The following is a 26,715-nucleotide window of genomic DNA, read 5'->3' on the forward strand; positions in this document are numbered from 1 at the left end:
TAGAGTTGTAGCAGACACAACCCATGTGGCTGCGCAGTCACGCTGCACTGTAATATTGCTTAGCCAGTTCCCCCACTAAAGGCTTAAAATCTATCACGTTATACAAGAACTGAAAGCCTTCTTGTAGCGTCCCAGATTTCCCCCTCCTGTCCACCCCATTCCCCTTCCACTTTTCCCTTCAGATTATCTTTTGCTGCCTCATTTGATGTTACACAAAATAGGTTTTTTTGAAATACGTTGTGTATTTCTCTCTCTACATATTCACGTACGTTCTGTGGGCATTTCCTGATGTCAAAAGGTGAGTTTATGTTGGGAAAAAAGAAAAAAGGGTGGGCTTTTTGGTCAAAATTTTGTATATTGAAGGAGACGATTTGCTCAAGGCTTCTTCTTTAGTACTGGTGTTCATGTTGATGGTCCCAGTGTAGGGGTTACTATTTTGCTCGGTTATTTTAATTTTTTTGTAACTGTTGCAAATGTATCTCTTTTCTCAGTGTTACTAGCCCTTTTGAAGGACAAAAGTCCTTTTCTGAGTGTATCACTCCTGCATGGTAAATGACCTACCTAAAATTAGTTCTATTTAGACAAGTCACTCACTGGCACGTAAAAAGTTCTTCCAAAGCAAACCCTTTCTGACAAGAGGAGGACTGATGTGCTGCATGGGTTTGCCGGCAAGATTTGTAAAGGGCCCTTTCCTCTTCTTCATTCCTCTCCCTCCCTCCCTGCTTCCCCTCCCACCCCCCAACTCAGCATCTGGTGGAAAGAGCATGTGATGCTTATTTCTAAAGGCAGCAAAATAAGCTTTGAAAGTCTAAGACTGTAATTGGTTGTCTGCCTTTATCCTTGGAGCTCTGGGGAGGTTTCAGAAGTAATAACCTGTTACTTAAAGTAGATGAGCTTCTTGTGGCTTTCTTAGAATTGTAGAGCACAGTAGTTGTTGGGTGCTTAAGGAAGCATCTGCCTGTCTGTAGGTTTCAAAACATTTTGTAAGCAAAGAATTTAGTTTTTTCCTGTCTTCTATACGTGGATGGTGAGAAGTTACTCCTGAAAAAGTATTCTTACAGAAATGGCCTACCTTGACTGAAAAGGTGTGAAGGAAAACCAAGTCCCTTTTAATGATATTAAATTTGCTCCGTGTCTTATTTAAAGCTATTGGCACCTTATCTTTAACTGTATGGTTGCTACTCTTCAGTCAAAAATGTAGTCACCTTTTGATAAAAAGACTGAAGGTGGTAGTTTCCACGAGAGCAGGATAGATAACTGAGGCCTTGCACCATTTGGTTTCACTAGGACGAGGGGTTTTCCATTGCACTGTTTTGTAATAGGATTTGTAACTATTAATCCACAATCAGTGTATTGACAGTATACTTTCACCAATATATATTTAAAGCAGTCTTGGGTTTAAAAAATGCACTGTCTGTTGGTTAGAACAGAAAATTCAGACTCGCTGGTGATGCTTTATACTCAGTCGGTGACTTTGTAAGTATGTTTGAGGTAGTTGCAATTGTTTCCCTATACCTTGTTGTACTTGGGCTTCAAAGCAAAGAGCCTGACTCCCAGTCCTGTCGTGAGACGTGTAGACTGTATCTTCCAGAACGGTCTCAAGCTTTCCTGTAGTCATCTCAAGTAAATTAAATGCCTATGAAAAACAAATGTACTGCAGCCGTAGGGTATTGTCGCCTTTCTGCAGCCTTGAGGATCCCAATTGTTTCATTCTAGTTTTATTCTAGTATTGTTGATTACCAAGATGACACTACAACCAAACTACTGATAAAATGCATTTTCATTAAGTAGAAGGGTGGGGATGCAGAGCAGGTTGTCAGAAAGAGCCCTATAAATGAATTCAGGTAAGTATGGATCGCGGTGTAGACAAGGGGGGTTGTATTTGCTACGCTCCACTGACTCTTCAGACTTTGAAGTAATTCGTCATGGTGTCCTTAGATTGTTGTCCCTGGCTTAGGCTGACAAAAGACGCTCCATTGCCCTCATGCCTCAGTGTCACATGCTTATGCACATGTGCCAGATCTTTGGCAGAGGTCTTGAAAGAAAATCAACCTGCCACAAATACCAGATGAAGTGTTGAGAGGAAGAGTGGGATGAGGACTGAACGCCTTATTTTTCAGCTTTATTATGAGAGATTGTTAAATATACACTGCTTATTGACTTTGCTATTTTATATGTGATTTTCTTGTCCTCCCATAATTACGCTGATTTAAAACTAAACACAGACCTTTGAGCTTTGTCTTCAAAAATATACAGCCAATTAAATATACAAAATTATTCAAGAAACCATAGATCTGGTAGCTATCAATACAGTTGATCCGTATGATCTTGATCGTATTTTTGCCTGATATGCACTGCTGTAAGAGTGGTAGGGTTTTGGATTAACATCAAGGTCTAATGAAGTTTTGGCTCAGAAGACTGTAGATGGGAGGCAGTTGCTCTGACAGCCTAGCATTGTGATTGTTAACTGCACTGGAGGTGTCGTGGCTTCAGACATGCGTAGTTCTTGGACCTGTCTGGGAGAGACCAAGACACCAGATTCTAGCAGGATGGGACTTTGTAACTGCACTGGTAAAATAATGTGTTACCCTAATAGTCATGAAACCTGTGAGTATGGCTTGTGCTTGGGAAAGATACCAAAGTAAGATAGGGGAAAGTCAGATGAATCCAAGAGGAAGAGGTTCTGAAGGGCAAAAAGGTCTCTGTTAAGAAATGCCTGTCCTCTTAATTAAAAATTAAAAACAAAAGCAAAAAAGCTAGCTTTGTAGTAGCCTCACCATGTTGAATCAGGGGCAGATTCTGTGCCCTAGGGAGCTCTGCAGGCACAAGAGAGGTTGGGGAAGAACCCAAATCAGGGCAGTCAGGAGCTTGGCAGCTGCCTGCCCAGGTACGGCAGGAGAGTTTGAGAAACAGAGCCAAAAGCCCAGCTGTGTTCCGTCGATTTAGAGCCCCCTCTCCCCTTTCCTGGCTTCATAAACTGCCTGGGTGCTGAAGTTCATTATGCGTTAGTTGGTACTTCTGGAAGAACGCTATGCCTGGTTGAGAGCCGGCAGTAGTGGAAATCACAAGGGGAATTGCTTGTCCTTTTATGTAACATCTGAAACTAAAATGAGATTCTTGGCTGGCAGAGTGGACGTGTCTCCACAATACAGGAACTGATGCCTTGGAGAGAGTTTGAAGCTGGAACTTACATGCAGTTACAGCAAGAGAAGCCTGGTTTGATTTCAAAGAAAATGCGAGGACAAAATTTTGTCCACGAATGGCTTTCTAATTACCAGAACCGTGACCCCACAAACAATTCAGAAGAGATTGGGCAAAGCAAATCTGTTCCTAGAGGAAAATCTGATTTTCCTTGATGAATCTGATGGCGTAACATCCCTCAGCTTCAGTTACAACAGGAGTGGAGCCCTTAGTTCATTCCAACTGCCAGACCTGCTTTCTGTTTTCCTGGAACACCCGTGCATGTGTGTGTGCAGGCGCATACGCCTGCTTCATTTGTTTTCCTCAGTCGGTCGCACTCTCCTTCCTCTCATATTGACAGGGCATCAGAGAGTTCCCAGGCAACCGCTGCCAATAAAAACGACCAGAGGAAAAGGGGCCATTCTTTCTTCTTAGCCCCTCTGACCTGGTTTATACTAGTCTCGATCACTGGCTCTACTCAACCACTGGGAAGTGAGAGTTGAACTTTTTTGTTTTGTTTTGTTTTAAACCACAGAGCAGGGAATTCTTTTCAAGCTGTAACTTCTAGTTTCCACTGGAAGGGCAAAACAGACTCTTAGCCAATGGAAAAGAGGCTTCCAGTTGCATCAGCCAAGAACCAAAACGCAAGTACATCCTGTAACAAATAATCAGCCGTCTTTTCAGATGTTTCTTTACAAGAAAAATAAAAAAAAAAATCAGGGTGGTACTTTATCTGAGGGATTTAACACTGACATTGAGATAGCTGACAGCCACATTCATACATGGCTTTTACTTTGTTTCTGGCAGTGGGTATCATACTATGATGGTTTTTGCTTCTTATTCTTGCCCATAGCAGAGGGATTTCAGAATCGGAGAAGCAGAATCACTTCGAATGCGAAATACTGATTTTGTTGAGCAGCTACTAAAGGTTGGTAGAATTTTGAGACTGGAAGAATGACTATTACAAAGTCAATGCTTGTAGAAGATTTGGAGAGTTTTAAGGACTTACAGGATGAGATCTATATGAAAGAGTAATTTTATATGATAGATCTATGAGCAGAACAATGAAATAAAAGAGTAATTGTGGAGATCAGGGATTAAACAGCTAGTTGAACTGGCTGAACATTTTTTCTCTATGCAAGTTGCCAGGTAGCAGTTGCTGCATCTTTATCTAACCAAGCTTCACTAATACTGAACTCAGGAAAAAGTTAGCAAGTTTCAGTAAAGTCTCCAGTGTCCCAGAAGACTCCTGGAAGGCTTACCAATCTTTGTGAAACAGAAAAGTGGTGACATTGTTTGCGTTTCCTCCCTCCATTTGGAAATCAGGTTTCTGGATCTGGGGTTTACCTGGGAGGTTGTTGCTGGTTTTGCTATACCACAACTTACTAGAAATGCCTTACTGTTTGCCCTTTAGGATAAGTGCAATCATCAGAAGTCATCTGGCCTAATTTTTGTACTGAAAGAATAAAAGGAAAGAAACGTTGAGACAGGAGAGAAAACGTTTTTTCTTTTATACCTTTTAAAGCCAAGAAGCTTTAAAAATTGGAGACCACTTAGGCCAGGGGCTATGTAGAGTGTTCCAGAAAATAACTTCAATTTGCCTTTACAAAATGAATTCAAGAAAAGGTACTCTGTAGGAATTTGCTTTAAACCGAGATCGTGTCTGAATAAAATAGTCCAGTCTCTTTTCACTTCTGTTATAAATTTTGGATTTGAAATTAAAGATTTTTTTGCACAGGTGTGTGAAAAACTTCTTGCAGTTTTTCAAGATGAGCTTCCTATACTACCGTATGACTAAGATATTGCCTCTTTACATAGCATTCTTTTAGACTAGCTGGGAAGTTGCATTTACATTGCTATCAGTGAAGTAAGTTAAGGCTTTATACAACCAGAAGATCCCCTCTCGGGAAGAGACGAAGTGAGTCCTTGTAGGCTCATCAATAGGAAGGGAGAGCAGGTTAGTTCCAGCGAGGTTTTTTTTCACAGCTCCTTTTTATGCCTGTGTATAACAGGCGCTCTCCAAAGCGCTCGCGACTGTGGTTTGTGAAGATTCCCCACAGGTCAGACTTGGGGGACACACTGGCAGCCAGCATGTGTGCTGTGAAGGCAAGAATAGAAAGCAAATACTTCCCGTAATCACACGTCCCAAAATGACAGGGTAAAATGAGTGCTTATGCTTCCACCAGAGCAGTGAAAAATGGGAAGATGGAAAGTCTGGACTCCTGCCCAATGAAACCAAAATTGTAAAAAAGAGAAAGAAAACAAACGCTACATACACTCCCTAGAACAGACTCTGCAATGTGGTAGGTTTTTTCTCTTTTAAATATATACAGTAGACAAGCAGTAAATCTTCTTACAGCTCCATAGAACGGCATTATTTTTAGCTCTTTTTATTATCAAGACAATCCTTCATAGCTTTCAATCTGTAGCTGAATATATTTATTTTTTTAATCCACGTGAAAGTGCAGTCCTTATAAAGACCTCTAATACCTTATTAATCATTTCTGGACCACGTCACAAAGAGGCTTTAGGAAGCAAGTGTTCTATCCATCAGTTGACGTGCTTGTGAAGGCTTAAAGGATGCAGATAAAGGGCCCTTTTCCCCACATTGAAGAGACCTCTCATTTTGCATTTTTTAATTTGATTTTAACTAGAAATCTGAAGTCTTAAGACAACCAGAGAAGCACAGAGCGCACTCCATTCTCATGTGGCTCATCCTGTTCTTAGATAGACTCAGGCCTGCAGTTCATAAAAGCACCACGTGGAGAATTCTCAGTTCAGTTTCCAAGTTCAGGAATTGTGGTCTCGGTAACCTCCAGACGTAGCTTTGAATACTCATCACTGGTAAAGGTACATTTCATCTGAAAAGCCATTTTACAAGGCTGTGCAACATAGTACCGTCATTGTGCCAGCAGGAGCCTGAACCAGTCTCAGGGCTCTGAAGAAAGAAATTACATGGGTACTGCTAAAAGAAGAGCTTCCACACAGTGCCATAACTTCATTGTGCTTGAAGTAAGACTTTGCATCTTTTTCTTCCAAGTAAAAGTAGAAGATAAAGCTCATAGCATCCTTTAAAAATGAGTAAGTAGTATTACCCGTTTTGTATCTACAGGTCAGCTGACTTTAAGTAACTGGTCCATGGTAATACAAGTGAACAAGTAAAGTCATTTAGAATAGAACCTAAAAGTTCTGTCTTTCAGTTCCCACTTGTCTTACTCAATGTGCTCTTCATGGAGTAGGAACAGAACTCTCATACTCTGATTTCTCAGCAACGGTCTATGCAAATATTTTCTGGAGACTTTCCTAGGGCTCTTCAGGCACTAGTAGTAGCATGAAATACAGAGACTGGGGTAGTTGCTTAGATTTGCTTTTCATCACTGAGTAAGAAAAGCCATTAATTCCTGTAGAAAGACGCTTTCAGACTTTCTCATACTTGGTTTATTTTATTAAATACTTGTGCAGATAATGAGAGTAATAATCTCTGCAATTTTTTATTCCCTTGCTGCGCTTCGACTCCCAACATTTCACTTTTTGTAGTGCTTTTCCTGCAAGGAAACATTAATAAAGTATTAAAAGCTTTGTCCCAGTAATGACTAACAGCTAAGTTGCCAAGTCAAATGAGAAGCACTAGCAACATTCTCATACGCTTCACTTGCAGATGCCTTAACTGAATGCAGTGCAGTTGCCTGGAAAGGTAGTTTCAATCCATCTTTTTTATTGTGTATAGGGTTTCTTTGGCTATTGGAGAAGTTTATTCTTAAGAGCAAGCTAGTGTTGGTGAAATAAGCTTGGAAAAACCTGGAGAATAAACAGAGCATCTCAGTAGCATGACTCCTCTTGGCTTTTAATGTGCTTTTGCTCTGGTACAGCTTCTGAGCTTTTGAAAATGCCGTCCGCCCTGCCTAAATTCTGACATAAAGGAACACCTCATAAGGGCGAGAAGGATTGTTGACTAAACTCCCACTTGGTCCTTGACTTCCCCGAGTATGTTAAAATGATGCTGAGCTTTCCCAGTAAGATGTATAGCTGTTCCTTGTAACCCAGCAAGGACCTAACAGATGGATCTGTATAAAGTAGCTAAGAAAAACAAGCTTTTGCTGGCTGGCATGAACTTGCTGAAGATGGCTCTTCACTGCTCTGGAAAACATTTGGTATCCATAAATTGAAATAGGTGAAAATCTTTTTAACATTTTTACTGCTATATCTGTAGTGTCATAGAGTTTTATTCTTGACACATCTTTTGAAACAGAACAGAATTGGTGTTAGTTTCCTAGAGGAGGGTAGTAGAAATTATTTTCTTAGGATCTCCTAAATCAATCTGTAGCAAAACTTGGAGTCACAAGCTTTTTCTGTTTGTGCGTTCCACCCCTGTGTCCTCTACAATATCATTTTTCCTATCCAGTTTACCTAGGGAGGAAAGTTTTATTGAGAATGGGTGTTAGGCTGGTCTCTCAGAATTTCCGTGGCCTGCGGTACAGATGTGTTCATTGCCAACAGCATCTTGCACCTTTGCCGCTCTCTGTAGGACAGTTGCTGGTTTAGGTGTTTGCCTAAATTCCAGATTCCCTTGGAGTAAATGAGTAAATGTGAGCCGAAATGGTCAGATGGTAGTTTTTAACAGGAAAAATACATTAAATAACAAGCAGATAATTTTTCATCAAAGGCCCACTAAGTTACTGGGACGCCCCTGCTCACCCAGTGGACCCTCAAGTACAGACCAGTTGAGCCTGTGGTGCTGTACGACTGCAGCACAGACTGGATGGCAGCTTTAGCACTGAACGCCAACACCGGCGTTTGATGCTAGCGGTAAAATGTGCTTGCTATCAGCTTTTTGCTCTTCCAGGGTATTTTTATCTTCTGATGTCTGACACGTTTTGAACCCAAGTAGTCTCTCTCTGGGGTTTCTCCATGCTTATATCAGACCGGCGTCTGGTCTTGTGGTTTGTGCCCCTAATGAGAAAGCTGCTTAATTTTCACACCCAGAGTATCAGATGAGACAGGAAGCCTCACCCTTTCTCATGGTATAACCGAACTCCACTCTTTGCATGAACTAGCATCAGAAGCAATAGCTTGAACAAAATGATAGTATGCTATCTATAGATTTACAGCCCATTCTTTTTTTATTTTGGCTACTGCGGTTATACATGCTTTTCTAGCTGCAGAGTTTTCAGTGGAGATGTTTCTGATTTACACCCGAGCTAGGAATATAAAATTGAATTCTTCAGCCTCCCAGTACTTTCCCAATTAATTTTTTTAAGAGACTGAAATACAAATTTCTGTGTGTTGGGGTAGCTTGATGGCTTTTGGGGACATTAAATCTTTAATTTCTAAAAATGCCACATAGGATGCCTTGATTTCTGCTGGTATGGTAGCCACATTTCCGATCCATCTTTAAAAGGAGGGGACTGGGCCACGGGACAGATTCGCCAGCCTCATGGAAGTATCTGCACAGAGCATGCTCTGTCCCTTTGATGTCTAGCTTCTACGCAGAGATGCATCCGCAGCCCCGTGCAGCGTGGGTCACTGCCCCTGCTCCCAGCCAGTCAGATGTTCTAGGCTGCAGTAGTAGCTTCTGCAGCACCAGGCTGGCACTTCATCACTGAATTTGAAGAGCAGAGAAGCCTGGAGTTTTTATTCTTTCACTCGTATCCTTCACCACACAGAGTGGCAATGCGTTCATACCTAGCCTGGGAAAGGTTACAAACACAGATAAGCATATAGTGCTGTTACCCTATTTTAACAGAGATCTGTGTTTTCAATTAGGTTTTGGAATTTGATGCCAAACGTAGACCCAGTTATGGGGAGATTTTATCAGCAGAGAATAGATCCGAATTTGGAGCATGGGCTGCTTTTCTGAAGCTACATTGCTAAGCTAAAAGCTCCACAGGCAAGGAGGCCTCCTAAATATTTTCAACTCCTTCCACCTGATATTTTCCATTCTTAACAAGGCAAAAGAAGCCCATTTTTCGCTGCCACATGCATCACTACACATTAGCTGAGCAACACAGCAAAACCTGGGTTGACATAGAGCATACTGAAGTTTGAAGGGTTTTAACAGGGTCCTTGGTGTTTTGTGAACATGGGGTTGCACTTGAGTTTTAGCCTGTTCAATAGTGCTGGTTCGTTTTTTACACAAGATGGAAGAGTATGAATTTGGCAATACACGCCTTTATGTAGGCTTAGGTTGTCAAATGTGTAGGACTAGTTGCAGTTCCATTGACTTGCCCATTTTGCAGGATTTGGCCTGTACTAGTGTTCTGTCCTTCCAAAAGGGAGTGCTCTCCTGCTTGTAGTGGTCTTAGCTTATCCCCTAGTGGATAGCTGCTCACATCACAGAGTGTCGTAAAGAGAGCAGGGAGCGCTTGGTGTAACAGAGCAAAGAATGAGGAGAGCACAAGAGTCATCTACTCAGCCCCGTTACATAGTGTTGGAAATAAGGTAGAGAAGAAACAGGGAATTGCTTCAGGAAATCTATTTTGGTAGATCCTCAGGCACAAAGACTCATATCCATGAGCACTCCCAAATGTTAAAATTTAAGAATTTTTTTCTGGGCTCATTTTCCATTCTACGCTGTAACAAGAAGCAACCTTCAGGTATCATGCTGACCTGGTACTACTTGGTCTGCTGGTTCTGTTCATGGTACTGAGCACTGGGGAAGACTTCTCTTTTTGAGAAATAGAGGGTCAAAAATTCTTTCTACTGGTCTTATGGTTTGTTACTGTAATACTTTGCTGAAGTAGAAAATTTGATCTGACATGTCAAATGTGGCCCTGGTTGGCTAGAGGCCAAATTGGGCTGCTTAATTTCAGTTTGCCTTAAAATGGCTGACATTAAAGTTCACATGCCCAAATTTCCCTTTGGAGTGTATTTTTACAGTCTTTTTTAGTAACTTTATAAATCTGTCTGTATCAGTTTTTCCTCAAAAATCAATTGCTTAAGAAGATAACAGTTCAAAAGCTTAAGTAAATGTTTCACATAGCATTTCTGGGCCCACTTTGTTTCTTACGTCTGTGGATTGGAGAAGATGTACGTTAACAAGTCGCTTTGCCCAGTGCAAAGCCCATTTGACAACAAATTATTAAATTGCCTGCAGTGGAAGAAAAACTGCATAGGAAATAAGGAAATACTTATTTCAATCTTCCAGGGTTTGGGTTCAAGTTTTTCCTAAGTCATTTATGAAGATGGTAAAAAAGTTACATCAGATTTTCAGTATTTCTTTTGCAACTTTGTATGTTTCATTATTTGGCAAAGAGAGAAAATGAAATAAAATCATCCATATTTGAGCCAATACCAAGGTTTGCTGGCTGCTGTGGCTGGGTTGGAAGTGTCAGAGTGGGGTATATTGTTGCCTGGAATCTGTCCTAGAGTGGGATGTAATCGGTGAGTCATATGAAGAGGAGATTTGCTGTTCAGTATCTAGTCATATAGTCTTATCTAGTCTTATATCTAGTCCTATAGTTGTGAGCTAATTTGCTTCTGCCTCTTTCAGTGTCAAAAGGCTGCACAAAGCAAGAGAAGTGCGGTACAGTACTGACCTGCTGTGGATATTTATAGGTGGAATTTTCGATGAGTCCATGACACAGCCACAGCATTTCTGCGGAGGGGGACAAAAGTGTTTCCCGTGGGATGTCCGAGCAGGCAGAAATACACACGAGTAAAAATTTAATCAAATGACTACAGGCTGTAGTCGGAAGCCTTCTGTTTCATGAGTTTCGGAGATGAACCTCCATTTCTTAATTAATAACAACATGTAGCGCCTCAATATTTCACGGACCAGGTGGGAAGCTATCAGAATCACTGTTTTTACACCGTTAAAATGGAACGTAAATACATGGCGGGTTTTTTCAAGCGTGTACTGAGAGGAAATTCCTACCTCAACCAGCAGGTGATCTGTGTAAACAAAATGGGATGGTGGATAGAAAGTAAGAGGTGGAGGCCATCGCAGCAGTTCAGAAATTGTGTTGGCAGCAGTGCTTTTCTGAGTCCAGCTGAAGCGCTTTGCCACTTTAGCCAGCACTCGTTCGTTAGGAAGAGTGTCCTGTGGTGGGAGATGACTTGAAGTTAGAAAAACCTACACACCCCGTTTAGCACCTGGTTTTCTCTCCCCCTTTTTCCACCCCATTTTCGTCTCTTTGTGGGGACGGCAAACCTATTTTTCCCCCATGCACACGCCATGTTTACTGCTGTTTTATCGAGCAGCAGCTCATGTTTTCAGATCAATACTGGCTCCTGGCAACAAAAGGTTAAGCATCATTTCCCAGGACTACTGAAATGTTTTGTGCCCAGAGCCTTCCTGATCGTTGGTGTCGGCCTTGATTTAAAGGGCAAAGAAGGGGGACAGTGGAGAAAGCTGGAGACAAGATTTCTTTAAATTTTTTCTTCTATTCCAATATCTCCCCTCCGACTGTTCTCAAACCTGACACTTGCCCCCCTTTTCCCAAAGCTGCCAGTTTTAACGCATGCCCCGTGGTACTGATCCCACTCTGGCTGTGTGAAGGCGGTGGCAGGGGGGTACCGGGCCCAGGGTGGCCATCTCCACGCCTGCCTGAACAGAATGTTCTGCAGACAGCAGAGCACGGATGGTCGGGGGGAGGAACGGGTTTCCATGCTGAGTCTTGCCACCTGTTGCCTTTTTCATTCCAAGCCCCCCTTCCTCCCCACCCTCCGCCCCAAGTTCCCCTCCCCACACAGCTCACCATCCCCAGTGGATAGGGTTGGGATCAGTAGTCACTTGCCAAATACCTTTCTAATGCTGTCACTAATTCTGCACAGACAGCATCTCTGAAAGCAAAAACAAATCTTTTCCAATGCATTGTCCTGCGTTTTCTACAAAAAGCATTTAGAAATGCCTTTTCTTAGTTCAGTCAGATGGGAGGGACCATGCCGTAGCCACTACAAGAATCGCCGCTAGGGAAGCCTGAAGCTGTGCCGAAAGCATCCTCTGCAAATCATTGAAGCTGGCATTTGGCACTGGCTCGGGCTAATTTTGGGCTTGGGGTTACACATATACACACCCATGTCATTCGTCTTCATCTCCTACATATGGAAAGCTGCCCCAAGCTCCAGAGTGCCAGGGAATGTTTTACTAAAACCTCCAGACTCGGTTTGATGATGTTACTGTGCACACTGGGCTGTAGAAGTGGAAGAGTGGTGTGTGCTGCCAAGTCATCGGCTTGAGCCGTAGTTCCACACTACTGCCCTGCTTCCATGACAGCAGTAGACTGTTCATGGACATGAGGTCATAATTTCCTTCTAACTACGGTGTGCAAAAAAGATGGCATCGCTCTAGTTACAGAGCTGTTGGGTTTGCCTGGAAGTCAGTTGGGAGTCTGGAGAAGTGCATTTTAACAATATTGCTTTCAGTTCCTCCTGTACTCTCCAGGTAAAGTCAGTTAGATCACAATTTTCAGGAGCGAAGAATCATTTGGAGAAGCAGTCTCTGAGTTCCCAATTTAAGATGCCTCGAAGGGGACTGATTTTCAGAACACAAGACATGGGCAAATAAGACCCTTTCTTTCCTTGGCAAATAGACCTGGCTTTGAAGCATTTCCGGCTCTCCAAGGGTTGCCGTGCCTATGTTTTACAGACACACCTGTATAAATACTAGTTTGCCCACAAAAATCACAGTAAGGTATAAGGATGCAAAAAATTAATGCAAATACGAGAGATGCCTGGTTCTGCCACCTTCCTTAGAACCGGGGTAAATGGGAACATGGAAAGGTAGAGTTCAGAATTGCAAAAAGAAAGAAAAGAAAGGAAAAGGAAGGGAAACTGAGGTGGTATGTTTCTCTTATTAGTTCTAGTTGTGATGCAGCGTAAGGTCCAGAACCTTCTCCCTCCCTGCTGATAGACGTGTTTGTGCTGGCAAGGCTTCAAGCTGGTATCCCCACTGCACCGGTTAAACCAGTAGTTACCAATTTTTTTGCAAGCCACGATGGGACTATAGGAATTTTATTCCTTCACAGTGTTGAAGGAAAGGGGTTTTGCTTGCCAAAGGGCTTTCTTATGCTTGAGGATGATTTATGGGCCAAGCTGAGCCACTTGTGGAAAAGGCAAAGCAGCTCTTGGCAGCACCCCCAGAATCTACTGCAGCTGTGGGGTAGTGAAGTCATCGGCATAACAACCACTGCAAACAGAATAACAAAGTCTGTTCTGTTCTCGTTTAAAATAATCTTTCCAGCTCAGCAACCACATTAAACCTTACCTTTCTGCATACAAAAATAATAAAAGGCAGATAGATCTTTGCAACATGGTGTGAATGTCTCACTTATATTACTGCCTATCATTCCTGCACCATCTACACTTTGTCGAAGTATTTTAAATGAAGGAATGAAGCCGCGCTATGTCACAGTTTGTGTCTGTCCCTCATTTTCACTCCTTTGTTTTTCCTTAGCTTTATAAAGGCGGAAAAAAACGCCAGTGTTTCTTTCTTTTAAATGCAAAATTTGCTTTTGCCTTGCAACTTGTTTCTAAGCTGATAGCAAAATGAGTAATTCTGTCTTTGATTTTTCCTGCCTGTCTTTGTTTCAGGTCCCTTCAGATCCTCCTGCTTCCAAAAAGCCCAAAATAGATGACTCTGCTTCCCAATCTCCAGCTTCTACTGAGAAGGAAAAACAGTCCAGTTGGTTACGGTCCTTATCCAGTTCATCTAATAAGGTGATTGCTGAATATTTTGTAATCAAAAGAGAGATCTAATTAGCATGTAGCATCCCTCTACTGAAGCCAGAAGAGACAATGAGAGAAAGAACTTGCCCAGGTTTTCTAAATTAATAACATTTCAACCTTTTTCTTAGTAAATATTGAGCTGTCTAGTCCTCCCGTTCCCTTGCCATCTTCCAGTGTTCGCTGACCTTGATTGTGACAATGCAGTAAGCAATTCCTTCATGCCTTTGAGGTACAGGAATCCTGAAAGACTCTGGAGTCTTTTGTGGTCTCTGCAAACTACATATAACTTATTGGCAAAGAAAAAACACGCGAGGTTTTACATTAGTACAGTTCATCTCTTCCAGTGGAATCTAGTAAGTAAGTAGGTCCTAGCCAGTGGGGGAATGGTTTTAGAGATAACAGAATGTGTACTGAACAGCATCGCTAGTACTCCCTTGTGATTTATAGTTTAAAAGGTTGTTTGTGTTTACTTACTGTTCTTTCCCCTCCTTCCCAGAGTATTGGCTGTGTCCATCCCCGTCAGCGTCTCTCAGCTTTCCGGCCCTGGTCCCCTGCTGTATCAGCAAATGAGAAAGAGCTCTCAACCCACCTTCCCGCATTGATCCGAGACAGGTAAGGAGGCATGGGCTGAAGGGAGAATGGGGATAGCAGCTGTGGAGACTTACTTGACAGCAAGTTGCTTTATGTTTGTCCCCTTGCACCGTTAGCTGGTAGCTTTGTAATTCATTCAGTCAGTCCACTTGTATCAGATTAAAAAGCATTTGCAGGTGCAGTGTTTTAATTTGCAGAAAGGAAACAAAGAAAAGTACCAACATTTTGTGCACTCGTTAAGTAGATTTTCTTAGGTGAAACATGCCATGGAAGTCTGAAATGATGGTGGCTGCTTCTATGAAGTGATGATCATTTGGGGGTACAGCCATCAGAAGTTCTCGGGCTTTGCTGTTTAAAGGAAGATTGAGTTACTCTCTTAGGGCAGGTGGTCCGGGACCAGCCAGCTATTTCCAGGCAACTGCCAGTGGGTAACTGCAGCAGCTCTGTCACACTGGCAGGTCAGCGTGTTGCCCACACAGCTGCTTGCTACCTCCTGTATTGACAATACCATAGGAAGACGACGGACTGAATGGACAGCCCAGGCTACCCCATTCCTCTGGATGGCCAGGGGTCCTGGCGGGTCATGGCAGAGCACCCTGGACACGAGAGTCTGCGGAGGACTCCTCAGCTTGTAAGACCCATCAGAAAGCTGATGCTATAGGCCAGATGCTGCCCTTGGATAGCAACGTAATTAAACTGGTACAAGAATGAGTCACCACCCGTAATAGGTGGGACTGCTGGTGTCACAGTTAGAACGGGAAGTGTCAGGGCAGTTATACGTTCTTTCGCCAGACTTGAACCGTTCAGTCTGAAAAATCTTTGTGCCAGAGTTCTGCCTAAGGGTAGTGGTTTCTTTGGAAAGTTTGACTGAAGTGGCCAGGTGTTTTTGGGGAGCGTTATGGAGAATGCATTTTGCTGCCCTTAGGAACAAGTTTCTGAGAAGCTGTGGGGCTTGATTTTTAAAAAAAAAAAAAAAAAAAAAAAAGGGAAAAGAAAGCCTACCAGCATATGCTTGCTTTTAAACAGACTTTTCAGTTAGGTAGAGAGAGAAGTGTAAGAGTATGCCCTTGGTATCCCTGTGAGAAATTTGGCCAATTTCAGTCTTGGAACAAAACCCACCTTCAACACGTTCAGGAGAAATTTTAATATATGACTGAAGATACATCATGCAGTAGATGCTGAACTGAAGTTGCAAGGACAGTCTTTGCTATGTTTTTTGCAAAAGTCTGTGTATTTGACAGTACTATATTACTGTCCTTTATCATAAGTTTGTTGGGTTTTTTTAACTGGTTTTACACACATGCACTCAGATGCATGCTGTGTCAAAAAATCAAATGCTTTTTGCACTCCCGTGGCCTTTCTTAAGGAAGTGCCGTTTACAAAACATTTGGATAGACAGAAGTAAAACTGCGCAGTTAGGTAAAAAAATAATGCATGAAAGATCATGACGGAACATTGTTATAATCTTTAGGCTCTGGGAGATCTCATCTCTTTGGTGCTCTTAGAATATGTGGCACTTCAAATATGATCCCTTGTGAACTGGATGGAGATCAGCTGTATAAATCATCTCCGTGTTTAAATGAGTGCAAAACGCTGCACAAATAGATAGGCAGATTCTTAGCTGGTGTACATCAGTGGGACTTCACTGTCATTCCAGTAAGTGTCTTGTGGTTTCAGTGTAACACATGGTATTGGGAAGCATTTTAAAGCCAAGAGTATGACTGTTTTCTCCTTCCTTTTGCCTCCCCCTCTAAAACAGTTTTTACTCCTACAAAAGCTTTGAGAATGCTGTGGCCCCCAATGTGGCACTTGCCCCTCCAGCCCAACAGAAAATTGTCAGCAACCCTCCCTGTGCCACAGTAGTATCACGGAGCAGTGAGCCACTGAGCAGCACTGTCCAGCCGCGGAAAAGAAAACTTGCTGCAGAGAACACAGCTATCCCAGAAGCAGCAGCCACTGTTGCGGCCACTGTTACTGCCACTGAAGAGGATAAGGAATCAGAAGCAGAAATTGAAGTGGAAACCAGGGAAGAATGTAGGTGACAGTTATATATGCCTTTATTTTGTTTCACTTGTGCTGGATTTTTTTAATTTTGTTTGTTTCAGTTGTGCTGGATTTTCCTCAGTAAGCCACAGGAGTTAGCTGTTCAACTTCTGTTGCGATTGAATAGAATTCTGGAAGCCTAATACCTCAACGGGATGTAAATACATAGCCTTAAGTAACAATGAAAACCAAGAATGGAACATAAGCTGGAGGGGACGGGGGGTTTCTGGGAGAGGAACATGCGTTGACAAAAAGAAGCACCTGAACCACAGGTGTCCACCGACCTAGAGTCTTTTATTAAAACAGGTTAAGCGTTGTGCAGAGGATGAAACGTACATGGTGTTCACGTAAAAACTGATGGTTTCCTGTCTGATCGAGAGCCTTCTATAAAAGCCTTTGTGGGATACACACAAATAGCCTGTGATAATTCCAGAGCGCACACAGGTGCAAGTGTGGAATTTTGTGTCAGGCAAAGAATGTGGTCACATGGTTTCAGTACTGCATCCATGGAGTTGAATACACAAAGCAGAGATCAAGGGCCAGTACATTCTTAAATAGTATTCCCATACTGGGCCTCTCAGCAAAAGGTGAAGACCGACACTGGTATCACCTCATTAATGTCACTTAGATAATTCTGCTGCTGCCCTCAGTATGTTCAGTCTTTATTCAGTGCATCCCGTTTACGCAAAAAGAAGAAATTCCACCCGCTGAAACCAGCAGGATCATGTAGGTTTCTCTGAAGAACTCATTTTCTTCACACCCATGGAGGAAAGACTGTTTGTGACATAAATTCCAAAGTCATGAGTCAAGCAAATTGTAAGTTGGTCCTTTAATCAAGTCAGGTTTGCATTTTCATCACATTTGAAGTGTCAAAGTGTAAAATTAGTATTTTCTTTCTTCCATTTTTTCATAGAACATCGAGTATCTCCTCTGTACAAGACAGCCTCAGCATATTTTGAGTTATATTTGGTTTAGATTTTTTTAAATTAATTTTTGGTATTTCTGTTTTTCAGTCACCTCCTCCTTATCCTCGCTCTCCTCCCCATCCTTTACTTCATCCAGCTCTGCAAAGGACATGAGCTCACCTGGGATGCAAGCCCCAGTCACAGTCAACAGTTCATATGAGGTTGCAACACATTCTGACTCTCACAGCAGTGGGTTGGAAGCTGAGCTGGAGCACCTAAGGCAGGCCCTGGACAGTGGCCTAGATACAAAAGAAGCCAAAGAAAAATTCCTCCATGAAGTTGTTAAAATGAGAGTGAAGCAGGAAGAGAAGCTGAATGCTGCCTTGCAAGCCAAACGCAGTCTACATCAGGTAATGTTGAAAAATAGCTTTCTCTTACTGCTGTCTGCAGATACTCTTCCAGGTAGAAACTGTCAGGTAGCCTCATCTGAAAAAGAATTCCCTCATTTTTCCCCGAGTCACACCAGCCTTTACTGGCGGACTGTTTGTAAATTTGGCTGGGAAACCAACATAGACAGAAACCATTCCTACATTTTTAAGCTTGCCACCTGTTTTTGCCTTAGGGTGTAAATCCATGGTTACCAAAATCAATGTCTTTTCATTGCTGAAAAAATCCTCTAGCCCAGCATAGTTTATTTTGTCTTCCTTTCACTGAACTAGAAACATTTCTGTCCTTACAGAGGCTTTCTCTGTAGTTTTAGATTTGTAAAAATCCTGCCATTGCCCAGCTGAGGGAGGGTATTCCTGGGACAGAGAGACACTGGCTGAAGCCGATGGAGAGCTGAACCACAAGTCTTTGTTAAGCTTTCATCCTTCACTGTTTCTTGCTTCATTCAGTGAAGCAGCTCCTTATTTCTGGAAGTCCTTGATACATCGAAAGAGTGGTCAGCCGAAAAAAGCTGCAGAGAGGTACTGGCTGTTAGCCAGTCACGGGGGCTGAACAGAATGGCGGTGAACTTTTTTTAGTTTGAGCCGGGGCAATAGTAGTACATAGAAATGGAAGATAGAGCCAACATAGAAGATTTGCGTGTCCTCTTTGAACATTGTATGTGGAGCAGTAACCAAGCTAGAAATGTAATCCATTAGATGCCTCTGGGGTCCCAACTGTAAAATAAGGGCCTTGTTTCATCTAGCACGGGAGATAGAAAACCACTACTTGTACTGTTGGTCAAAAGCAAGTATACAGTCTTGTTAGCAGGCACCATGCATTTTGTTTCTTTAGGGAATGAAACAAAGGATAAGATGTGATTTGTGTGTAATACGACTGCTGTGTTTAAAAAAAAAACCAAACACCCCAAAACCCCAGTCCTTAAAACCTCAGTGTAGCAGATCTGAGTGCTCTGTGAGCAGGCAGGAGGAGGTGAGCGAGAGACTGTATTAAGTGTGTAGATATGATCACAGTTAGAATTTTAACAAAAGTTTGCCAACTCCAATTTCTGCAAGAGGTACGGTAGAGCAAGCCCGTTTCTGTGCTGCATACCTCTCATGTGAAGATGGCTTGCAGATCCAGGACCCAGAGAAGGGAGGCCGAGAGCTGTCTTTTCAATGGAACTGCTTGTTTGTTGTAACTGAGCAAATGACTTCATACCCTTGTGTTTCAGTAAATAGATGTTTTATGTATTTAAAAGTAAATGTTTACAAGTAATATATATTTAAAGCTAATTTTTAAATACTTAAACGGAGTACACAGCGTGTACTTACAGCAGGAATTACATGAAGCAGAATTGAGTGTTGATGCATTAAATCAAGCAACACGTGAGAGGGAATATGGTATCTGGCCATCGTTCTCCATTTGGGCAGCTGTGGGTTTCCAGTTCCACATACAGAGAAAGTACGTGTGTGCATGCTTCCAAAGGCAAGGCTGAGCTAACAATGGCCTGGCTGGGAAGTGAGATTGTCAAACGAGTGAATTTCCCATGACCTGACTGCAGTGTTACTTAACAGAAACATGTTGCTGTGAGGGTTTGACTCTGTCAGAGAGGAAATGCTGCTTCAGGGGGAAAAAAAAAATGAACTTTAGTTTCTAATTTAACCATTTAGGAGACAGCAACATTTTTGTGCTTATGATGAACGTGTCTTCAATAGCAGCTTTTTATCGTCTTAGGAGTTTCTTCCTTCGTACCTTTAGGTTCCTTATCATTATCACTTCAGTTAATGGCTCTCTCCTGGATTTGAGACTGCAGGGTAGCAGCTCCTATTAAGAACCTGGACAGTGAGAGTAGCAATTTCCAGAGCAAAGCATGGTTTCAATTTAGTTTAAGGTGTTAGCCTGGAGTTTTCCAGATGTTGTGACAGAGGGGTCCATTGGCTGGTTACCAAGAGACTTAGGGCTACACACCAGTTACCTATAGGAAAACAAAATTGCCTAGAGATAGAAAGATGCACTATTTGTTTTTTCTCATACTTGCCTTTAGGTGGATTTTTCAGGGGCTTGATAAAACGGAACCGCTTACCGATTTCTTCAACAAGCAGTAAACCTTCTTGTTCAGCTTTTCTGTACACAAAGGGCACTCACAAATTGCACTTACCATAATGCTGTGTACCTTCAGTGTCTTCAATTAAAGTGCAGGCATTACAGTTGGTTTGTTTGAAACTTCGAGCTGGTGTAGAGCACATTGCTAGTAGCTCTCTCCAACTGCAGTTCATCTTTATTCAGTCACAGATGGTCACAGCTATTTTGCTTGACAAAGCAAAATGTGGCTGTAGCATATAGCTTTTTATTATCCAAGAATCCCGGGTATCTTGAGTGTAAGAAGCTCATGTTGATTTAAAGGAGAAGAGCTTGTACAAAGTTCAGAGTGAGGCTTAGACATGAGCCTTCTCGGTCATAACAGAAGGTGGGAATTTAGTTTGGATCACTTCCTTTACAGTTCTGTTTCCTTGCACGAATTTAGCCTCTGCTCCTCAGATCCCATAAGTTAACTGCTTTTGTATTGTAGGAGCTGGAGTTCCTAAGAGTGGCTAAGAAGGAGAAACTGAGAGAAGCAACAGAGGCGAAGCGCAACTTAAGGAAAGAGATTGAACGTCTGAGAGCTGAGAACGAGAAGAAAATGAAGGAAGCCAATGAGTCTCGGATACGACTGAAGAGGGAACTAGAGCAAGCCAGGCAGGTCCGGGTGTGCGACAAGGGCTGTGAAGCAGGCAGGCTCCGGGCCAAGTACTCAGCCCAGGTAAGATCTGACTGCTGAAAGCGGTATTAGCAAGTAAGCTTACTATCTCTGCAGTTTCCAGGGTCTGCCCTCTGATGCCAGTGGCCTTGTTTTGTCTGATTTGGTACAAGTTCAGCTCCTATTTATATAATGTCTGTGCCCCCATCATGTCAGCTTACAACCCTAGTCCTAATGCAAGGGGTTATCAACTTGCCTGCGCTCTGGCCACCTAGGTCAGTCCTGCAGTTCTGCCTGGAACTTTGCACATTTGTCAGTTGAGAATCACCATTTACAGAGAAGTAAGACAAGTGCTAGACATTCAGTTCCACCAGTACTCTTTTGGCACTGCCAATGCAGAGGGATCCATTTCAATACTGCAAATATTAGGTAGAGCCACTTTATCTAATAGTATTTTTCCTTGAAGATCAGCCTAGACCTACAGGAACTAAGACAAGAGAAGATACCAAGGCCCATCAATAAGTGAACAGCAGTGCTGGGAAGGAGTGATGTTTACAGTTGTAAAGCACAAAAGGAGCAAACTAACTGTCAGGTCTAAGAAAAGACTTCCAGTTTGATCTTTGGAAGGTCTAGGAATGCAGGAACATGTTGTTACAAGCAACATGTGTGCTTTAGGGTTTCGACCTAAAAATCCCTCCCCGCCCTCTGCACATCAAATTCTCTTGTAATACAAGATTCTGGAGTTTATTTAAACCATCCAAAGCCAAAGCGAACCAAGAGCTCAGGCTGCACATCCTTAAGTCGCCTTGTTGTGTCTTGGTGTTGCAGGGCATGTGGAATGCAAGGCCATCCACTGTTCCAAGCCCCCTGAAATGACCCAGCATAACAGGCTGAGCTGAGAGCCGAATGGCAGCCTCCTGGATTTCCGTGAGAAACAGCCCTGAAGAGGAATCCATTGCATGCCCTGCCTTCCCCTGCCTCCAGTAAAAAAATCCCAGTTGCCCAGTAATGCATTTTCTGTAAAAGGGCATGGTCCTGCGCCCGTTGTTAACCCCCTCACGCCCCGCATAGAGAGGGGCTCCCAAACAGCCCCTCTCCTTAAGGCTAACTCCTTTCCTTGTGGTAGCTGCCTCCCCTGTAGTCTTGCTCTGACCTGTTCCCACCTAAATCTCCCTCTGACAAACTCCTGTCCCGGTGCCCAAGCTAAAAGCCTGGCTGAGAAATGCATAAATAAAAGGCCAGGGTCAGCAATAGAAGGTCTCTGAAAAATGGGGCACGCTTTGCTTAAATTTAAATGCCTACAGCAGAGCTATGTCACTCACATGCAAACGCCACACAGGTGTCATATTTGCAAGATTAACTTGCATGTTGTAACATACCTGAATTAATGTTAAGGGGAACTCTTCTAGACCATGTTTGCTATAGCAACTTTTCTGCCGTGCATGTTGTTAAACACACATGCTTCATGAACATGTTGTTAGGCCTATTGCAGGAGCTGCAGATACTTGGTGTGGTTACTTTAAGGGCGGGCAGGGGGGAGAAAAAGCAGCAGCAATCAGAAGTTCTTCTAACCCCAGGCTCTCAAGAACAGGAAGGGGAGGGGTCCACTCGTACCACTATGAGACATGCCTAACCAGGCAACCAGAAGCAGGAAATGATGTGGGCTTCCTCTCCAGCATCACAGGATGTCTCACTGATAAGAGGTGTCCAGACTAAACATAACCAGATTGAGGGCTGCTGCACTGGGCGTTGCCAGCAGTTGACTTCCACTTGAGCAAAAAAACCCAAGGCGACAGCAAGTGCAGATAAAAGTAAACGCCATGCGTACCAAGCAGAGCCTTGCAGATATGCAGGCGCGTCCTGCCGCACTTTGGGATATGCGTGAAGGGTTTTGACAATGTCGCTTTTCCTCTTTGGGAGGGGATAAATGAGGTTTCCTAATACGAAAGGCTAAAATCACCTCAAAAAGAATTCAAGTAGCTGAATAGTCTGCAGGTTGGTCTTTTCTAAAGTCACTAATAACACATTTGCAGTATCAACTGCACCATCCTATTGTATGTACTTAGGCTTGTCACAGCTCCAGAAGTGCAGTGCAGCAGCATGAGGACGCTCATTAAGGCCCAACGCAGTAATGTCTCAGTGTGGAATAGCTGCTTTATTTAGCAACTACCTCAGGGATTTCTGCATGGCACTTACTTAAGGTATTTTTCTATTAAGTTTAACTTCAAAGTCTGAATTTTACAAGACATCAATATGATTTAAGTTCTTAAGTCATATAAGAAATTTTAAAATAAAACTTTATACATCCCTTTAATTTATTTGGAGTGCACATAGGGAATTTGTCACTTACGTTACATTCATCACTTCGTATTTTTGAGGAGACCACAATTCTCTAGACAGGCTTAGTCTGAGAGAAATAGCATCAGGCAAGCATGAGAGGAAATAAGATGACAAATTCAGGAGTGTGAATGTCTTTGTATAAGCTTAAAGTATTAGGTGCTTAATACCTGTTCAATATCGGTGTGGTTGATGCCTTTTGTTTTTCTTACCTTGATAGTGAGGTCCAGCCTTCATTTTAGCCCAAGACATGAGAGTTCTCCTTTCCTTTGTTAAGTATGTAATCTTTGATAACTGCTAGCTACTCTTATCTCTTTGTGGCCTAAAATCGTGTATTTCAAACCAGTGTGTTTTTTCTAATATTTACACCCTGGAATACTGTGGCTTTTCTCTGCCTTGGGGGAGGCTGACGCCATCTGCGTGTCTTATTGCAAGTTGGAAGACAAATGTTAGGTCTCGGCAAGTGACCTCTTTTAAGGCTATTTGGAACATGTATTTCTTTAAGTCTATTTCTGTGTGCAGAGTTACTAACATGGACCTGTTCAGTCCCATTCCTGCCCTCCAAAGTTCAGCTTCTTATTTGAAATTGTGTTAATTTTCACACAAAGGGTTTCTGCTCCTTCAGAGGCCTCCCTGTGTCACAACTTTCTCACATCCGTATTCACAATCCCTCTACCATCTACACTGTACCTCCACTTGCCTCCTTACAGTTCCTTACCTTGAATAATAAGGATATAATGGTTCTTATATATGAGACGATGATGCTACAACTGCTTTTGTTGGACATTAACCTATAGCTGAGACATGGGCCTTTTACCTAGGCAACCGAGTATAGTTCTGGTCACTCGTGTCAATATGCGTTGTAAAAGATCTGAAAGTACATTACCCGCACAAACTTGGCTTGTAGCTTCCTTTTGCTGAATTGCTCTCTGCCTAAAGAAATAATAGTAATGGTTTAAGAAGTACAGTGACCGGAGTTCTGCCACACTAAGGCACTCTTAACTATTCTGGTTTTCAGCCCTCTTTCTGGAACTACTTAAAAATGTTACAGCTAAACAGTTCAGGCAGTGCACTTGCATAATTGTACAGTAGGGTATGGAAAAAAACTAGGGAAAAGGGAATTCCTTCCTCACCTCAACTTTGATAATCTTATGTCGGGAAGTACATGGATTTATTGCTCTTCTCACTTTGTGCTAAGGTGCTGCTCTGTGTTAAAGTCGACAAAAGCACAACAGAACTGCAATATTAAAATAGTTGATTATGTTTCTTAATATGCTTTTCTCTAGATTGAGGACCTACAGGTTAAGCTTCAGCATGCAGAGGCTGACAGGGAGCAGCTCCGAGCTGACCTGATGCATGAAAGGGAGGCTCGAGAACACTTGGAAAAAGTAGTCAAGGAACTTCAGGAACAACTGTGGCCTAAATCAAGCAGTCAACCCAGCAGTGAAAACACAACGAGCAACATTGAGAACTAAACAAACACCACATCATCTAATACACATATGGAACGACATATATGCACAGTAAGGGAGGATGTGTGGGGTACGCGTGTAAGTGCATGTGTGAGTAGTTGTGTCTTGGCACACAGATCTATGAATATGGAATCTTATTAGTTGGAAGGCAAATGTTACTCTTTATAACAGAAGCACTGAATTACACCTCTTTTTTTTCCAATCCATACAGCACAACATCTTACTGTGCCTATAAAACACAAAGTGTTTATAAACAAAATACTTTTCAGTCCATAGCAAATTTTCTACTGTCAGACTCCAAGCAAGCAGCATCATCCAACTAGAATCAGAGTAAAAGTCAAGCATGGCAGTGTTTTTATGTTGCCCTTCTGCCTGTTGGAACATTTTGGAATTTAAAAACAAACAAACTTTTCTTATAAGCTATTTAAAATAATTCATTACATAGACTTGGTATTAAAAAAATAACAAGATTTTTATAGTGAACCTTTAAAAGTAAAACAAAAAAAAACCCCAACAAACCTTCGATGCACAATTTTTAATGACTTGTTAGAGGCTTTGGGATTCTTAACGTAGAAGCCCTCTGGTGATGATGCCATTTCATTAGCAGTTTTCCAGCCATCTAGGAAGCCATCATAGTTTTCATCCCGTCACGTGGTTGTATGAGAATTTCAGAGTGCTTTTCAAAGTTGATTGTTTCTTCAGAAAGAATTATCTTCATTTCCTGTCCTGAACACAAGAAGAAGAGAAGATGCAGGATTGTAAAGGGGTGGGTGGGACTGGGGATGGGAAGAGAAGATGTATGCTTTGGAATGATAAACCCAGCCTTACAGACTTCAGTGTTTGCAAATCATGCCGTCTTTTCTAAAGACATCTTCATTAAGTAAGTGTGTGTTCAAAAGACTCGCTTCATCCAAGAGCACTTCAGCTTTAGGAAAAGAAAGAAGGAAATGGATGCTCTGTTAAGTCGGTTGAGAAATAAAGCAGAAGACATATGCGTTTTGAAGTCATTCTGGAATCTTTACTTCAGCCTTCAGTTTTCTGGAAAACTCATCTTTGTTGCACCATCTTACCATAAATTCAGTATTTACCTGCTTTTATTATGAACTTTCAGTCAGGATTTCTGTGCCCAAGGAAAGTGCAACATCGCATTATCGGATACTACAGAAAAACAACATTTTTGCTGCTGTGAATAAGCCTATATCTTTTTAAAAAAAAAACTTTTTTGTTTTTAAAAAAAGAACTTACTTTAATTTTGGGATCCAAGCCGCAGCCCCGGAATAAAAATGCAGCAGGCCATCACTTTGTCTTATTGTTGGTGGTGGTGTTGATTTTTTTTTTTTTAACTGCACTTTGTCAGAATCTTACTCTGCATTTTATTCCATATTTCTAAAGTTTACAAGTTGAGCATTCTAGATTCTACCCTGCCTAACAGACATGAAAAATCATCAACCTAATTTTCCACCATGTGACACTTCGCCTCATCATTTACATGTATGCAAAATGAGGATTCAGCAGGTACAGAATGCTACCAAATATGAATTCACCAGACTAGTGCACTACTGGTTGAGTTTTAAACCTGTTGTGCGTGGCTTTGTATCTATCTTTGTATCTTTGGGAAGCAGTAGAGATGCTCCCAGAAGTGCTCACAAACAAAGCTGGTGCTTTACTGAACAAGAGAGAAGTTATTTTTACCCATAAACAAACACTCACCTCTTACACACTCAAGCTTATCAGCACGAAGCGAAAATTTGACCTGGGGCTGCAGATGTGCCTTCCAGCTCATTTTTCCTCTCAGCATCGTATATAGGTAATGTTGACACTTTTTTACCTTAAAGAATAATAAAAAAACAAAAAAAACCCAAAAAAACACCAAAAAAAACCCCACACCAACAAACTGAGAAAACCCTGTGCATCATCATACACAGAAGCTATTCTAAACAAAGAAACGTATTTCCAGTCATCTGTATTTGCTTTTGGATGTTAATGCAAACTATGTAAGCTTAGAAATTATTTCCCAGTAGAGAGAAAGCGGCTTCCAATCCTAAAATTATAGTATTTACTTACAGTACATTAGAGAGAGGTTTGTTTTTTTTTTTAAACAAGAGCTGTTTGCTTGAAACCATTATAATAAACATAATAACTGTGAGCATTAACAAAGAAGTTCATATATGATGTTTTAGGTACAAAAAGAAGAAATACGAAAGCAGTAGAATTACTGGGACAATGTAAAACTGTTGGGAGCAAGAAACAGTTATACCAAGTAAATTACATGAAACTGTCCGTTTACACAGGGGTTTGCCCTTGTGTGTTTGGGATGCTGGAGACTGAGTCTAGATGCAGATCTCCTCTTCTAAAG

At 42.0% G+C, this 26,715-nt stretch overlaps 1 protein-coding gene across 2 annotated transcripts in view; it reads left to right on the forward strand.

Moving 5' to 3' along the window:
• SKI (SKI proto-oncogene) overlaps nt 1-24,362 on the forward strand; it is a gene marked incomplete at both ends in the record, with an annotated part of 117,000 nt that extends 92,638 nt beyond the window's left edge. For both annotated transcript variants that reach the window (XM_082009373.1, XM_082009374.1), the window contains 6 exons: nt 13,711-13,836; nt 14,342-14,457; nt 16,196-16,470; nt 17,493-17,794; nt 20,383-20,613; nt 24,174-24,362. In XM_082009373.1, coding sequence (XP_081865499.1) covers nt 13,711-13,836; nt 14,342-14,457; nt 16,196-16,470; nt 17,493-17,794; nt 20,383-20,613; nt 24,174-24,362 — 1,239 coding nt within the window. The remainder of the gene's footprint in view (nt 1-13,710; nt 13,837-14,341; nt 14,458-16,195; nt 16,471-17,492; nt 17,795-20,382; nt 20,614-24,173) is intronic.
• Between the last annotated feature and the right edge of the window lie 2,353 nt (nt 24,363-26,715).

The sequence above is a fragment of the Phaethon aethereus genome (genome assembly GCF_964289735.1).
Source record: "Phaethon aethereus genome assembly, chromosome: 21".
Lineage (NCBI taxonomy): Eukaryota > Metazoa > Chordata > Aves > Phaethontiformes > Phaethontidae > Phaethon > Phaethon aethereus.